This window comes from Mytilus galloprovincialis, chromosome 1 (assembly GCF_965363235.1).
Source record: "Mytilus galloprovincialis chromosome 1, xbMytGall1.hap1.1, whole genome shotgun sequence".
Taxonomy (NCBI): Eukaryota; Metazoa; Mollusca; class Bivalvia; order Mytilida; family Mytilidae; genus Mytilus; species Mytilus galloprovincialis.
Window position 1 is genome coordinate 69,740,527 of NC_134838.1, and position 18,067 is coordinate 69,758,593.

An 18,067-nucleotide genomic window follows, 5' to 3' on the forward strand; every position below is an offset into this window, starting at 1 on the left:
ATGTTGCATGTTTTAACACGAAGTGACATTAAATTCTTTGATTGGTGTTTCTTTGGAATTAAATTCATTGACTCAGAACATGTGATGCAGTAGAAAAGTGTAAAATCGACAGCTCTACAACTAATGCTGTAATTCCTCGCCTTTTTAACTTGCCATTAGTTTATGCCTCAGATCTTATCGTAATGCTGTTCAATTTTGTTATATAGAATTAGACGAAGAGATGGTTCTTCAGCCACTTTTCTTTTTAGTTTGTAAAGACTTTTCCACTATGATTGTTACTTAGAAATATTGTAGAGTGGTAATTTTAAATAGCACAATCAATGTTAGAATAGTAAGATTGATTCTTAGCCAAAGTTCTTCGCTACTTTAATTATAAAGATACAATTTGTTTTAACGTTTAATTGAATGATTTTTTTTTTTATTTTATTACATTTGTTGTAATTAATTGAGAAGAAAACCACAAACAAGCTAAATCAAGAAAAACAACTCATCTTTAAAACAAATTGAAATTGAAAAAAGAATTTTTCTTTTTTAAAAGTTAAAATTTCTAATGAACAAGGAATCATCAATTTAATTAGTTTCCTTTTGATTTAGATCTATAATAAATCCATCACGACAATTTATTTCTGAAGTTTGTTCTTAAGATAAGATTAATTTATATCAAGATTTTAACACAATTATTTTTGGTGTAATATTTTAAGGGTTAAAAGAAATGCATGTATGGGTAAACATCAATGTGGCAGCAACCAAACAAGACAAAAAAAAACCAACTTCATAATTATGTTAGTCTTTAGATTTTTTCCTGGAATTCTAATTTTATATATGTTTTCATCTTTGATTTGTTCTTGTTCTCTCAAAGAAAGATTTGTTACAAATTTAGATAACCCTAACAGTTGAAACAGTACTTTTCTTATTTGGATCAGTAAGTCTTGCAGATTTCACTAAAGGCTTTTCAAATTGGTAAAAGTAATAGTGAAATATTTGACTAGGATTTCTTTTAAATGGCATTTTGGGCATGATCCAGTTCATTTTTAGTGTCAGAAGTTGACTTTTTCAATGTCAGAATTACTACATTTTTTATACAAAATTGTAATGTTTTCTTGGACAAAGGGCAAGGTTACTTAATTTGGTTAATTTTTTTTAACCATTATAAGCATGGTTATGAATCACTACAATGTAATAAACACTGCAGTAAAAGTCACCTTAAGTCCTTAAAAAGTTCTTCATTTAATATTATTTAATTGTCTTATTACATAAATGTCAAACACAATTTGAAAGATGCAACCTTGGCTTCTGTTCTGGAGTACTCCTAGATGTCAGCCACTTTAATTTACAACAATCTGGATACATAATTAAAGTCATTTAGACTCATTTTTTTCCTAATTTGATCTGATTCTGTATGTATAAATAACATACATGTAATTTATTAGAAAACACATCATGTATTTATGAGTCATGTTTTAAAGCATGGAAAGTTTGAAATTAGACCTTGGGACTTTTTGATGTGGTCTCTATCTTACATTAGGTTTTCCTATTGCTCCTTGCTTCCAGGAAATATAAGAAAAACTAAGACATAGGTGACACATGAACTTTTATCAACTTCTTGAATGTGTTAAAAAATGTTGAAACTGAAACTGCTAAGATTATGAACATAATGGGTAAATCCAAGTTGAGTGTTACCTGAATCATGATGTTTAATTGCAATAAACAAGCTCAACCTTTGTGGTGTCTCTTTTAATAAGATTACCCAGAACGCATTAGATTCTGAAACATCAAACTTAAGTAACCATGAGGCAGGGACAAAGGTATTTGTTATGTAATCTTGTGTTAACATTGCGATTGTCGATGTCATATCCTAATGAAATTTCCTGTGAATGAATGCACAAGTGTTTGTGTCAATTAATTTTGATGCAAAACATGGCTACTGAAAACCAAGGATAAGTAACATTATCAAAGTTACTGTGATGACAGAGGAGAGAGCCAAAATATGTTGGTAATTGGTCCAGTGTTAAAGGCTTATAAATTGGATGTGGCTTAGTTTGTCTGGCTAATCGGAAGAAAAGTTCTAGGACTATTTGTCTGACCATTATGCAATGAGCATGTCACTTTTCACCATGTGTGTGCATGCATGTAATATTATCTTCAGCAGCACCAGGGGATGTTGCAATCATTTCTTAGAATGAACTAAAATAGATATCAAACTTTATAAAAGGGACTCATTGAGGACAACAGAAATCCCAAATCATGATATTCTTTAAGACATCTGACTTATTTAATTTGGTATTTAATGATTGAAAGCATTGTTTTTTGTAAAAATACAATAATTTTGGCTTTAACATGTTTAAGTTTGGAAAAAATGTGTTCATTAAGTAAGCATTGTCAAAATCGGGAAAAAAGACTAAATCAAACACCAAGTATACAGTGTTCATAGACTTTTTGTTAACTTGTTTAAAGAGTGTGCTGCAAGTTTCCTTTAACAATAAATAGCATTGGTGTATCGGAAATAAAATTTTCAAGTTGTTACTGTTTTTTTACTGGATTGCAATCTCTCCCTCTTTGTTATCACTTCCTAAAAATGTATTGTAAAGGAAATTAGTTAAAGAATATGATGTATATTTAAAGTAAACTCAACAGTTTTTCCTGTGATATTTCCTTTTCTGTTACACAGGGAGGAAGCCTAGTTTTGCTCAGTTATTATTATTATTCCTCTTCCTCTTCCGTCATTTTCACAAAATAGTCCTACACCACTGAATATTTTGCTAGCTGGAAAATAGTCACAGCCTTATAATTCTTCTTTTTAACCGGACAATTAGTTCCAGTACTATTTAATGGGCTAGCCAGACACTATACTAATCTAAGTTGCTTGCTGAAAATGGCATTGGTTAAGAATTAATCTATATATCCATGAAAAAAAAAAGTTTTAAAAAAATGAAATCAGTTGAAATTTTTTTAATTTAAAATTTGACAAATGTATGATTAAGATAGAGAGGTTTATATGTTTTTCAGGGAAAAAAAGTATTTAGCGTTTGCTTTGATCAGTTTGGAAGTTTGTTTGTATTTGACTTAGGTTAAGTAAAACAGTGGACTAAATTTAATAAAATGTTATTAAAACCAAGCAAAACACATGTTTATAGACAGATTTTGATGAAATTTAAGTCATTGATATGAAGCTCAAGTGTATTTAAAGGAGAATAATAGATAGCTGACACTGTTATAAATCCTTGAATTACATTTGTTTTATTAATGAAAATTTGTCACCAATTCTTCATATCTAACCAAATAACATTTGTGATCCTGTTTTATGGTGTGTGAGATTTTTTTAATGATTTTCAGAAGTCATAATGACAAACCTGAGACACCCAGATCACAATACAAGAAGTCGTCGATGTAATATTTAATCTTGATTAAATTTTTGAATTGTGTCAAGTTGACAAGGGAACAAAACCCTATACATGTCAAGAAATTATAAGATGTTTTGTAATTTCTTATATTCAATTGGTACTTTCCAAAATTAGAGCTATAATGGTGAAAGTCTTTATGGATTTAAACATTGGTTTCACTTGGTTTCTTTTCAATGAAGTTGTCAGAACTTATATTCTATAATGTCATACTACTTGAAAGAATGATAGACACGAATGTTTGAATTAGGTTTTTTTTATAGATGGAAAATAATGTTGTGTAAAGGTTTTGTTAGAGAATTTGGGTTTTCCAAATATTTTTTTTTTTATAAAAATATTTTTTTCCTAGTAGCAATCTTTACATCTTAATATTATTTGATAATTAACAATTTAAAGTTGAGAAAGATTTAGGGACTCCCCAAGAAGTTTGAAATCTTTTTAAGAAAAGTTCATGGATTTGTAAGGTCTAAGGTTTTTGGTTATCTAATGTTGTTGTGTTGCTATCTTATTGACCTTTCACCTCCCGTCTGCTTTAATCGTACTTGAAATCATAAGACCCCTATCGTGTCATAATCTTAATAAGTCCTAGACCTGAGATTTTCACCGTATAAACTCAGCTACAAAACTGCTATGAAAGGGATGTTTATTTTATAACATGCAGTATAATCAATATTGCTAGCTCATATTTATACTTCATTAAAACACGATAAAAACATTACTATTTATTGATAAGTTCCAGGGAGGCTTCATTAACTGTAGTGATTAGTGATAGTGAGTTACTCATCCTGTCATTAAGAACCAGGGACTTTTCTGATTGGTTGAGATTGTCCTGGTGTTCAAATAAAGATCCCCATCTTCCTTCTCATTTAAACAGATAGGATCTATTGTTTCATGATTCATGGATGTTGCTTCCTTATCTGGTTCTTTTCTCTCTTTAAATGTTTTCTCTATGTTTACCATATTTCGGTACTTATGTCATTAAAGGATATGTTTATGTAAAGATAATGTAACTACTTATTTGTGAATTTTGATCAAATTTGAAAGATAAGTTTCTGTAATAGTAAATTATTTCTCCCTAGGGTGTCTGCTGCTTGGTTTGTTTGTGATATATAGTATATAGACATAAAGAGCATTCAGTTTGAAAACGAAATTCTCTCCCAGACAAAATGATTTATGTATTTGTGCTTTTGCTGTCAAATTAAATAGATTTTGATTTTTTCATTGATGTGGTTTTGCTTTAGAAACTAACAACATTTTTCAGACAATAGATTATTTTTTTTGTCTAGCCTCTTAGAATTGAGTTTCAATTGGGAACTGTTTCATATATGTACATGGTGTTACAGCCGATTTCATTGAGTGTGAAGGCAAAGGTATAAAAAAGAAGATGTGGTATGATTGCCAATGAGACAACTATCCACAAAAGACCAAAATGACACAGACATTAACAACTATAGGTCACCATATGGCCTTCAACAATGAGCAAAGCCCATACTGCATAGTAATATCTTATCTTTGGTTAGCTTGCCTGCTAGTTGAACTATGAAGTCATTATTATATTTGGTTACTACCCTCCTTTAAGAGTAGACTAGTCTGACAGATAACCAATCTTTATGTCTGTTGGACTTGGCCACTTGGAAAGGAGGGCAGTATATACCTGACCTAATAATGACTTCACGGTTCAGCTAACAAGAAAGCTAACCAAAAATATTACCTTTGACTACACACTCAATGAAATCGGCTGAAACAATTTTTAAATAACCTAAATATTTTATACCCACTCTTGGATAATGAAAATTGTATTGAGAAAGTTTTGATGTGACCTTGTCATTTTAATCTTGACCTCATTATTCTATTTCTTAGTAACAATAAATGATTTGCTACATCCTTGTCCCTTGGTTTCTCATGGATATTAAGTTGTCTCATTGGCAATCAAAAATTAAAAAAATAAAATTTAAAAGAGTTTATTCATCTGTGTTATATTATTTGGCCTTCACCTCAACTTTGCATCTCTGATGAATGTCACATGATGACTTTGACAACTTCAAGCTGTCATTTTAACCTCTTGATAATTATACCTTATGTGAGTATGCAGTTATAATTATGCATATATACCAGATTGAATAAATTTTCTAAAATATATGAACATATGCACTATAAAGATTTTATTTTACCATGGATTTGACTGCATTTTTTTAAAACCATCCAATATATTGAAAGGGGAGATTATCTAGTGTGTGTCATGTCATACCTCTCCTGTAATCCAATGAATGTGTTCACTTATCATTGGAGTCTGAGATTATATCTTTTTTCCAGTTATTGTTTAATGTCAGGTGTTCTCTCAGTGGAACAATCAACTGTATTATGACATTCCTTCCCCGTTGGAGCCTTAAATGTTATGACAGCCTCTCATATTTCTTTCCCCTAAAGTAACAATTTCGTTAAAGATGAATATTAATAACAGATCAGCTTTAAATGGAAGAAAACAATTTATTTTGTAGTTTCAAATTAAAATAATGATTTAAGTTTGTGAAATTAAATAGATATCCTGTTATAAATGAGAATTGTGCAATAAAGATGATTTAATCTTGCAGCAGAGCTATAATATAGATTGTTTACTGTAATTACAGAGTCTATAACATACTTGTACCAAGGATTTTACCGACTTCATTATCATACCAAGAACTATGTCCCTTGTAAGAATCAATTTGGATTATGAATGTCTCCAAGATTCGTCACTTTATTTATATAATACCTTGTTTGCACTAAAAACGTAAAAGTACAATTCTATACTAAATTAATTTTAAAAGTACTAATTGTGTGGTAGGAGTACAGCTATTGTTATAGATGGTGTTTACTCTATTTTTTCCTGATATTTATATGATTAGGTCATATACAGTCATGTTGACTTATTAAATACAGTTTGAAGCTCTATAAATTATTCATAGAGGAAAACTGTTTTCTGTCAGAAACATAAACAAATGATCTGATTTTTGTGACATTTTATGGCAATTACTCTATAAGCATACAGGAGCATTATAACAGCTCTATTCCTCACTTTGATGATAAAGGGATTCAGTGGCTTACCAGTTGTAAGTAGTCTAACTACTGGTACTGTATAAACTTAGCCTGTCAACACCAAGGCAGGTGCGTTTGACTCCAATTTGAATTGACTGGATTGTCAGTTTTCCTGCTGAAGGTGACTGATCATGGGTTTCTTCAGGCACTGCCAAGCATCCTGCTTCAATAAAAAAATGACTGCCAGGAAAAAGCATAGTAGTGCTGAAAGTTACTTTGATAGAACTTTGCAAATGAAGAAACCCTAAAATTAAGAACAATTTTTTCTTAGATCACAAATATTGATAATAGCATAAAATGCATTAATCTGCACTAAAAAACCCTGAATAATGGTAACCTTATTGATATATGTCACCTTTAGTCAAAAGTCTTAATAATAGAGATCACCCTTGAAAGTTTCAGTAATTGAGATCACCTTTATAGTCCAAAGCTTAAGTAATAGAGATCACCCTTAGTTTCCAAAGTTTCAGTAATAGAGATCATTATTAGTCCAAAGTTTTAGTAATAGAGATCACCCTTAGTCCAAAGTTTCAGTAAAAGAGATCACCTTTAGCAACTGCCTACAGTCAAAGAAAATTTTTATCGACAGAGAAAATGTTCAATATGTTGTTGAAATAGCTTGCATGTCAGAACACCATAAAACCTCAGACTTATGTCTCCTAATCTGTTAATTAACTATAAGAAGATATGATACATTATTAAGAAACAAGAGATCTGTTTATATGGTAATAAGAACATGAGATGGGTTTTTTTTTCCTGCAGGAAATCCAATAGAAATCCAATAGAATTTACATTAAGCAGCTTTTAAAACTCATTCAATGTATCAAAGAGGTTAAAAGCATTCAAATGCCAAATTGTAAAAGAAGACCTTTTATGTGTGTGTGATACAGTAAAGATATAATTTAAATATGAGTGGTGTTTTATGATTGCTAATAAGACAAAGACAAGGATGAAATAACCATAGATAATAGATGCCTAATACTGTGATTTTCATTTGTCATGGTCTTTAAAGGCTTTATGTAGATATTGCAATAACAGTTGTTTGCGTATATAACAAATGAGTTTACCAGCATATGTTGCATTCTTTACTACTTGCTTTATTGTACTACTCTTCTTATTTCAGAAAGGACAGTGTTTAAATTTTAAGATGAAATGAATGGTTTGTTATGTAATGCTGTATATGACACTTTATTTTGAATTGAAAAATGAATTAACTCTAAATAATCTTTATATAAAATTTTATATTTTTTTTTATTTTCCAGATATACAAGTTGGCATTACAAGACTGTAGCCAGTATAAAAGTTGTGGTGAATGCAGAGGGGCAAATGATCCATTCTGTGGCTGGTGTTCTTTGGAAGACAAGTAAGTTTAGACAGGTCGCCACCCTTCTCTCCACAAATATAATAGATAAGTGCTCCTTAATTGGTATATCCGTTTTCCCTTCTCTGGACCAATATAACAGGTTCCAATCCCCCCCCCCCCCCCCCCCCCCCCCAGTATGGTTCTTTTTACAAATTTAACAGTTAGATTCTAACTAAGTTAATGATTTTATTCTCCTTTCCACCATTTTAATGAATGTTACCTTGTCTTTGTTGGAGCACCCCTCTGTCCTTGATTTTTTACTTGGTTAATGTATCCAACTGCTATTCAGCCTCTACGAAAATTGTGAATACAATCAAATTCTAAAACTGTTACATTATTATGTAATTCTTAATTCTTATGTAATATTGCAGATAAAAGATTTATTTTTAATAACAATATTGCAGATAAAAGATTTCTTCTTATGTAATATTGTGGATAAAGATAAACTCATAATTTTACATTTATGTATATTATTCGTGGTGATCTTTAACTCATAATTCTTTTATTTATGCATATTATTGACGTTGATCTAAACAAAGTTAACGATTGTTGTCAACCTTTATACGGAAGTGTCAAAATTGTCGAATTTTTAATCTGACGTCTTATATATGTTTTAACATATTATTAACATACCAGGTAATTTAACATCCAATACAGGTGCTTTATTAAGATGAGTGATTATTCTGTGACTTTATATAAATAAATCGAAATAATATAAAACATTTTGATGCCTGGGAGCTACTGTTACAATACCTATTGTGTAATGTTGTGCACATTCCTGACGTGCCGTACAATTGAATTAAATTACAAAAACCGATTAAACGATTTTTAAAGATCTGAGTTTCTAATCCAATTAATTAAGTAATAAGGATAGCTGTTAATCTTTGTTAATAGCTGTTGGAATGCTTAATACACATTTCACAGTGACCTTCTGGGATAGGTTCGGTCAAATATTCTTCTAGATAATTCTCTGTCATCTTTGTGTTTTAAGCCCTATTTATAGTTCTCCTGTAATGAAAAAGATTGACCGCACTTTATGCTATGAGCAACTATTAAAGGTAGAGTCTATTTTGTAGAAATTGACTACTCTTAAGGCTATGTATGAGCAACTATTAGAAATAAAGTTTCTGTTTTATAAAAGATTGGCAACCCTTATAATAAAGCTATGAGCAACTATTACAAAGGAAAAACAAGAAATTTAGTAAAATATGACACAAACAAGTATTGGTAATCCTAATTGCTTACAAACTGGCATATATCCTACACATTGCCTATACTGTATGAACACCCCAAATATGAATAAAAGAGTTTAAAAGTCAGTTGTACAAGGACTTAAGGGTTGTATTTTCCCTGAAGTTTGAGATTTAGGAATGTGATTTATGTGCAAATAAATTAAAAACATTTTACATCTTGAAACTCAATTAGTATTGCTTATTTATTAATTGCATCATTTCAAGAGATGCTGTAGAAAACTTTCACCTTCCTTTCAGAAAGCTACAGAAGTATTGACCTATGTGCGTTAGACTTATAACTTGACTTGTCAGAGTTGTTGCATAGTTTCCAACTCTCTCCGTGATGTTCTATTCTCCCTGGATAGTCAATTATAATAATTATGGAAATTTGGTTAGGATATTTTCCATTAAACTGACTCATTTCTCATAGGAGTACATACTTTAAGTTTTGTTCAGTTCAATGCCATCTTAACCAATTGCTATAATTGCCCAATATAATATAGCAGCGTAAGAATTTTCCGTGTATATCGTAATGAACAATCGTTGGATACTGGACTTGTATAAAGTTTGACAGAACATATAAATTACTTTGCAGACCGATATTGAATATTCCGAGCTTTCCTCTTTTATTTGGTAGAAATTATTTGATGAATAGTCATGGGTATTTCGAGCGTCTTTTGAGAAAAGTAGAATGAAAGATGTAATCAATATTACTGTTACCCTGATGATACATTAATCTGGTTCCTGGTCTAGGCATTTATAGCCATAATCTATCTCCTGGAAACTATCTTGTGAAGAATATTTTATAGAAGTTGAAAATAACATTGAAATATAGCTCTGCATTCTTTTTTTATAGAAACATAAGAATACTAAAAAGTTATTTTAGATTTTCTTTTTCCATTTCAACATTTCAATAAGTTATGTTCATTGAATGATCTTTATACATTTTGCAGACTTTAATTATTGTTTTTTAGGATGAAACAGAGATTTTAGTCAATGTTTTTAAATTGTTGGGTTGTTGCCATTAACATCAGGAATTAAGGAAATAACACATTTGATGGGCCTTTTGATTTCTATTCAGTTAGATTTCGTCAGATCTTAATCGCATTTACATTGTTAGCTTTTCAATCATTTCTGCATTACATAGGAAAAACAAAAACAAACTCTGAAAAACACTGTTTTATTTTTACTTAGATAGTTTTGGCAAACTCATCATTTAGTGTAACTAGGTATGCTCACTTCCTGAATTGAGGCTTTAAACTTTTTTTAAAACATTTTATGTTAAATTAAGGTAAACATTAAAATGCATTGATTCTTTTACTTTTTTATAGTTTTTGTCAACAGATATTTACACAGCTTCCAAGTCACAAAAGACTGCTTGACAAACAAGAAAAAATGACTTTTTCAGTTGAATTTCAGCTTTCATATTTACCATTTAACTATAGTGTTATACATGTACATGATATAGGACATTCACATTTATTTGTAAAAGGTCCAGGACCTTTTCGATTTTCAATTAAAGACCCATTTTAAGACATTCATAAGTCCGTAAAAAGCAACAATCCATGTAAAGAATCCTAGGTTCTGGACAATTGTAATTCAAAAATCAAAGGATTCTTCCTAGAAAAGACAGGTCCTATACCTTTAACCAACACTGCCTTAAGGGCATACGATACAGTTACAGGGGAGGTAATGACGTTGCTAACGTAAAATGTTATTTTCGCGACGTCAAACTGTGACATATCGGGAAAAGATGCATTTTTCGACTGATTTAATTTGAAAACGAGTGCATGGACCCCAAATTTTTAAAACGATATTTTGTTTCATTTTGCAGGGAGATTATGTGGACCAAATTTTATAAAACTGTAAATAGTGCAATTTTTTGAATTTTGATAAATGTACAGCAAAAAATGACGTTTTTTTCTCAATTCATGACCATTTGATAAATATGAGTTATTTCTGAATAAAAAAAGCCTAAATTTTTAGGATACTTATAAAATACAGAAATAACAAATTATTTAACAAAAAACAATTTGTGTTTATCTTTTAAAACAAAAAAGTTATGTCTTTCTTTCGAAAGGAAAAACACGACCACAAATCCGAATTTTTAGCAATTATACAAAATTTCGACCTCATTTAACTCAAAAAATAGCACATGAAGGTATATTTTTTATTACATATTTGATTTAATCAGGCACAAAATAGCCTATATGGAAATTTTCATCAAACTGTAAATACAGGATCAAAACTGTATCGTATGCCCTTAAAGCCCACATCAAGTTTGACCATATTTCAATTTTAAGTCCCTTTAAAAAACGTATTGTTTAGTATGATGGTATCTTTAAGTGTTGGGCTAAAAATTATATAACATTATCTTTGATCTCTAACAAGTTCCCAAGAATAAATGTATCCAATAAGATGTCTTAGGGGAGTAAACAATAAATGGCTGTGGCACCATGTATGATAAATTTGCAGTCTTCATGTTCCTATTGGGAAAACTCTTAACACAGCTATATAGAAATATTTCTTTTAGATATGAAATTATAGATAATTATCTCAGAGTTTTTTACCGCATGAACATATCTGTTTTGCGTTTATGATCTATTGTTTGTCGATATTTTGTCACCTGTTGTAGCGGAAAGCTGGCTACGAAATTTGCTTTCCTGATTGTTTTATGTTCCATCAGGGAATTCCAAGAATATGATGTTACTTGTATTGTGCTTTTTACAGTTACAGGCTGCGGGTATGTGGTAAAAATGGTAATGAAGGAAAAATTGGTTCCCTACCAAAAAACATTGTTGCTGATGATATCACTTCATATTTGCAAACATTTAACAAATATGTGCTATTATTGAGAACTTTATCAATAAACTGTTTAAAAATTTCATCAATGTCAGTTTAAAATAAGATTAAGCTGTAGATCTTATAATTTAGTGAAGGTTATAGCTGCAAGTATATGTTTTCTTAGGTATTTTCCAAAATTGAAAGTGCAATTGTATGGCTAAAAAGTTCTGACTTAAATAAAATTGTGACTCACCACTGCAGTTGTCCCATATAAGTCCATAGCTGTGATTTTTTATGCCCCATTTATGGGCATTATGTTTTCTGGTCTGTGGGTCAGTTCGTCTGTTCGTTGGTTCGTCCGTCCGATCGTCCTGCTTCAGGTTAAAGTTTTTAGTCAAGGTAGTTTTTGTTGAAGTTGAAGTCTAATAAACTTGAAACTTAGTACACATGTTCCTTATGATATGATCTTTCTAATTTTAATGCCAAATTAGAAATTTCCCCCCATTTTTACGGTCCATTGAACATAGAAAATGATAGTGCAAATGGGGCATCTGTGTACTATGGACACATTCTTGTTTGTCTTGATATATAGTTAGACCCTGACTCTAAGTTGCCTATTCCATAGGTGATCAGACATTTTGATATATATATATTTATGGGACAAAAATGAGGATAATAATTAACTTTAGTTTTTTTTAAATTTTTATGTTTATGTTTTTAGATGTAGTGTTAGAGAACAATGTGAATCTAATGAGTCAGAACTAAGATGGCTGGGCTACAAAGGAGCAACGTGTACAAATATTACATCTGTTTACCCAGACAAACTTCAGAAGAACAACAAAGTTTCAAGGACTACAAGTGTATGTATTACCACATTAAATATGGTGTCAACTTTATATCCATTTAAAGAATGCAGTTTTACTTAAAATGACCAAAGTATTAGACAATACAGCAGATACCTGCACCAACTATTACAACTACCTCCAAGAAAAATAGACATTCAAACATGACATTTATGACATTAATGGCCAACACATGGCTAAATAGCTGAATTGGTTAAGACAAATCTTGTTCAAATATAAGAAAAAATAATAACATTTTGTTGAAACATTAAAAATTCAGATGTTTGAAATTGAAAGATGAAATGATACAAATTTTAATAATTTTCAATAACAGAAGCATTTAAAATAACCTGATTCCAAGTCAAATATTAAATAGAATTCAGTTAATGTTCATTGCAAAACTATTATCAGGTAGCTATAGTCAGTTTCCATCTTTATTGGAATCTAATGTGTTTTTGTCAGGGATCGGAGTGGGAAAATCTCCAATTTAACAATAGGCATCCTTTATGGAAATAGCCCCCTATCGCTCAAATCTGCATTGGAATATTTTAAACCAGTATATGTCCTGAAAATAAACTTGTTTTCATAATTAGAAATTGTTATCAAATGAATTGGTAATATGAGAAAGATTGTGTCAGCAAGCTCCACTGTTTAAGGAAATGGAATTGTAACGAGAATGCAAATTGCCAATGTAATTTAGGCTCCCGTAATGCATTAAATTACACACTTGGAGTACAATATTTGATACATGGTTCTGTACAAAAATTATGATTAATGCGATAAAAACAAATTATATAAAATGATGCTGATACTGAAAGCAACATTCCGTATTAGTCACCAACGTGTATATCGTTTACGCTTGTGCGATGTTAAAGGTCAGAGTATGGTCATGTTGGCTTGTATAAGGATTCTGTACTAAGTCACTTGGTTATTTACTCCAGTGTAATTGGATTGTCAGAGTAACAAATCGCAAACAAATCGCTCCCCTCAAGTTCATTTGTTTGTAATCATAGATCAGAAGTCTGGTGAAAAAAATGTAATTTGATTAAATTGCCATAATGACACAAAGCGTTAACAATACATTTGATATGTACTTTGATGGTTATGAAAAAACTAGGGTAGCCATAACTCGTCGTCAATTACGTTTATGATTGATAAAGTTATTTATCGTAATTATTTGATATTGAATAGGAATGAACTAATATTTATATTATATTTTTTTAAATCAAATTTGTTCATCTTTTTATTCGATCTTAAAACATTGTTTGTTCCAAATGTCATTTCAGAATTTCTCAATTGGTAAATGCAATCTCAGTGCATGTTGTGATGGAAAATATGTAACAAGCTCAAAGAATTTAAGGACGGCATTGTTCATTGCGTTATATTTTTGCTGCTAATGATCATTGAATATTGCTGATATTTCAGTTACTGGGGCTTCAAGTGTAAATATTCTGTCTCCTGGCGAGAGCAAAATTGCTTTACAAATTAGATAAAGATACCATATGAAAATTGAAAGAATAAGAAATTAAATTTTCATATTGAAATTAGCATTGATCCTTTGACACAATCAAATGTTATATTGTTATCAAAATAATTTTTTTCTAGTGAAAAAATTAATAGTATTTTATTTTTTTAAGTGAAAATTTAGAAGTATTTTATTTATTTTCAGTTAACTTTAAATATATCGAATCTACCAACATATAAGCCATTGAACGTGGTGTGTCAATTTTCTGGATATAATACTGTACTGTCAACCAAAGCTAACAGGACATCATCAAACACCATGACATGTGAAACACCATTGCCAAATCAGCTCCCATCATTCCCTGTTGGTGACGGTAAGTGGTTATAGAATTCTTGGTATAATTAAGAGGATTTTTTTTTAATTATGTTGGTACTGACTTTTTTGGTATCTAGAAGAAAAGGCATAATCAAGAAAATTTGATTGCATGTTTTGGCCGTAGTCTGTATACAAGCTTGGACTGTTTTCTGCTTTTTGCAAGAGTAAATACAATGGCAAACACTTAGTTATAGTAGGGAATTTTATTAAAGTTGTTTAAGATTTAAAAAAAAAAATGATAAGGAATGGACATGCAGCATTTCTCAATACAACCCAAGTTGCCATGTAAAACTATTATTATCTACACAAAGGCTTAATTTGACCATGGAATATGCAAAATAATTTAAATCAAGGTCTTTATAAATTAAACACACCCTGAATAGCTTCAGGCTAAATGTTAACCACAGAGTTTTGGTTAATTACATGTACATGCTCAACTTATTACACAACTCCCAAGATGTCTGAGATACATGTGTCGTAATTGTATACGGTACATGTAGTCTATGATATTAGAGATATCGTAGATTACTTAATTCATTGTTGATCCTGTGAACAATATTTATTTATCAGTTAACCACAGAGTTATGATTCATTTCCTTACAATTGATATCCGGCTCTGTTAGATTTCCCTAGTCTCAAATATTCCTTATCTGATGAACCAATATTACATCCCTACTACTTCTCGGGAATTGAGGACTAATTTGAATGGAAAAAGTACCAACCCTTAATTGCTTCCCTGTTTTCTGAATTGTAGCTTTCAGCAATACAAATTATTTTTGAAAAGTGTTTTGAAGATAACTGACTTTGGTTTGTAAATGTTCTAGGTGACCAGTACATGTATTTATCATATTCATGCAAATTCAAGATACCTGCTGGTTCTAGAGTTAATACAGGGTACCAGTTAGTATAAAGTTTTAAAGAATGATTCACTACAATCCCACAAAACTGATGATCTGTTCCTATATGTTATCACTGATGACCAGTATACAGTTTCTTAATTAACTGGACCACAGCTGTTTCCTTGCTTGTAAGATATCACAGGTAACCAGTTAGGTAGCTCCTTATCAGATGACCATTGCTTCTGCGGTTTCAGAGGTGACCAGTATAGCTTCCTTATCATGTGACCTCAAAATTCATTCATTATAATGTCCAGATAAATCTTTTGATGTTTATCTGTGCAGAGAACACATAGATAGCATACCTGTCTGTTAACTGATTATCAATATTTAAACTTTTATGTGATGCTATCGGCACAGAAACAAATACTTAGACTAGAATTTAAACTTCTGTTTGATGGTTATCTATATGCATTGTCACGCTGATTTATTAAGATTTTGACCCTGTTAGTCAAGTGCAAATTGAAAAAAAGTTTTTGTCTTACTTGCCTTTGGGAAGTTTTCATTCATTGAAGTGTACATCCTCCTTTTAAAATTTCTGTCAAACATTTAGCTCATTGGTTTCACCTTGTCTTTATCTAATTGTTAAGTACATCTCTGATGTTAATGGTAGATTTTGTTATGCAAGATGTAAGCTGAAGACTTGTAAAACTACCTTATTGATAAGAAATAGCAAGGGTAGAAGTATTTTCTGACCACCTAGTTAGAAGTATTTGTTGTTTCTGGTACATTGTTGCATATAGTACAGTTCAAAGTGAGTATGTGCAGTGGCGGATCCAGAACTTTTCCTAAGGGGGGGCCGCTCCAGTCATGCTTCAATGATTCCCTATATAATCAACCAAATTTTTCCCATGAAAGGCACCCCCCCCCCCCTGGATCCGCATATGATGTGGTAGTGGTAGATTGAAGGTCAAATACTGTATTGTACTGTACAAGTCAGACCATATTTTGGGAGTCATTTTTCAATCCTTTTAGTCTCATTATACTATTTGTCTGTTTGATTTTCATGGGTTTCGTGGGTTCAGATGAACCATGAATTCAAATGTTTAACAAATTTCAAAATTCTACAGGTTTTCTTTGCTGAAATTGGCAAAACCACAAAATCAAATATCTACTAAAATGCATGTTTTCCTCAATCCACGAAAAATTGAAACCTATGAAAATAATTTAATATACAGTATATTTTTTGGCATTATATTTGAAGACTACATAATCGAAATCAATCATTGATCAGTGGTAGACATTTAGGTTAGAAGGGTATCTACCCTTTTCAGTGACTTCCATCCCTCTCATCCTCTCAAAATTTGTGTATTTTTTTAGTAGATATTTCCTTTCATTATATGGTAATTTTTTACGGAAATCCCAGATACCTTGGGAATTTCACTTTGCATTCTTGCACAGATGGAGAAGAAAGTCATTAAAAAATTTAAGATTCTAATGAAACAAATTAAAGGCATGTTTATTCACCTGCTACTCAACCTTCAAATGACCTTGAGAAGATAAATATGGATTAATGCCATTTTAACTTAAAGACATAATGATACCTTCAGACATAATCATTGAAACATTAGAGTTTTCTATCTTATTTATCAAATACAAGTATTGATTAAAGGAGGGATTTCAAACTGGAATTTTGTTCATTGCCTTAATCTTTTTTCAGGGGAAATGTTCAAATTGATTGATATTTTCCTACTGGGAATTCTGGGATTAAAATCTAGATGTTGACAAAAGAGGACAGATATTTGAAATTTAGATTAGTTCTTACTATATTGATGGGTTGTAATTGGAAATACTGTGCTTTCAGAGCTGTGTAAGATTATATCTTTATCGTATTTGGGTTTTTAATTAAGATTTTTTTAAAGTTGATTGGATATAAGCAAGATTTTGTCTGTTAACACAGCCAGAGAGATATAAAAACATTAATGTTTTATGTCTGATACAAGCCACAAAGGCTTAGACTGTTTTCTGCTTTATACTTTTAGCATATTAGTTCTGTGTCATGGATTTTTTAAAAGGGATATACTATAGGAGAGTAAAAAGGATATGAAATTGGTATTCATTGCCCTTCCAGTGCACCTGAAATCACCTCCAGTTTTGGTGGGTTTTGTTTTGTTCATGTTGTATAAAAATGAATAATTCAGAAATGAATAAAACTTGTCAGAAGTTTAATTTTTTTAGGCCCTTTTCAAGACACTTTTCTGCTTCTCTCTAGATGTAGCCAGACCGATTTGTACTTCTCAATTTTGATTTGTTTAGTATTGGTAATTAAAGGCATTTACACCATTTAGTTGAATGGTTGGGACATCAAGAGCAGGGGATTTGTTCTTAAGACATAAAAATAATTAACTTATACTTTGATATTGGCTTTGTTTACTAATAGAAGTGTTGAAAGTCATAATACTTAAGTTTGTGATGTACTCTTTACTACTGTAATATTACATTGACAGAAATAAAAATAAAAGAAGTGGTGTGATTACTTTAGTACAAAAGAAAAAAGTAAAATCAAAAAAATACTGAACTTAAAGGAAAATCAATTCGGAAAGTCCATCATCACATGGCAAAATCAAATAACAAAATGCATCGAAAACGAATGGACAAGAACTGTCATATTCCTGCCTTGGTACAGGCATTTTCAAA

General features: G+C 30.8%; 1 protein-coding gene across 2 annotated transcripts in view; it reads left to right on the top strand.

Annotated features, from left to right (window-relative positions):
• Positions 1-18,067, top strand: part of LOC143082719 (plexin-A4-like) — a 104,417-nt gene that overhangs the window by 42,013 nt on the left and 44,337 nt on the right. For both annotated transcript variants that reach the window (XM_076258553.1, XM_076258560.1), the window contains exons 5-7: positions 7,736-7,836; positions 12,574-12,712; positions 14,364-14,532. In XM_076258553.1, the coding sequence (XP_076114668.1) occupies positions 7,736-7,836; positions 12,574-12,712; positions 14,364-14,532 (409 nt within the window). The remainder of the gene's footprint in view (positions 1-7,735; positions 7,837-12,573; positions 12,713-14,363; positions 14,533-18,067) is intronic.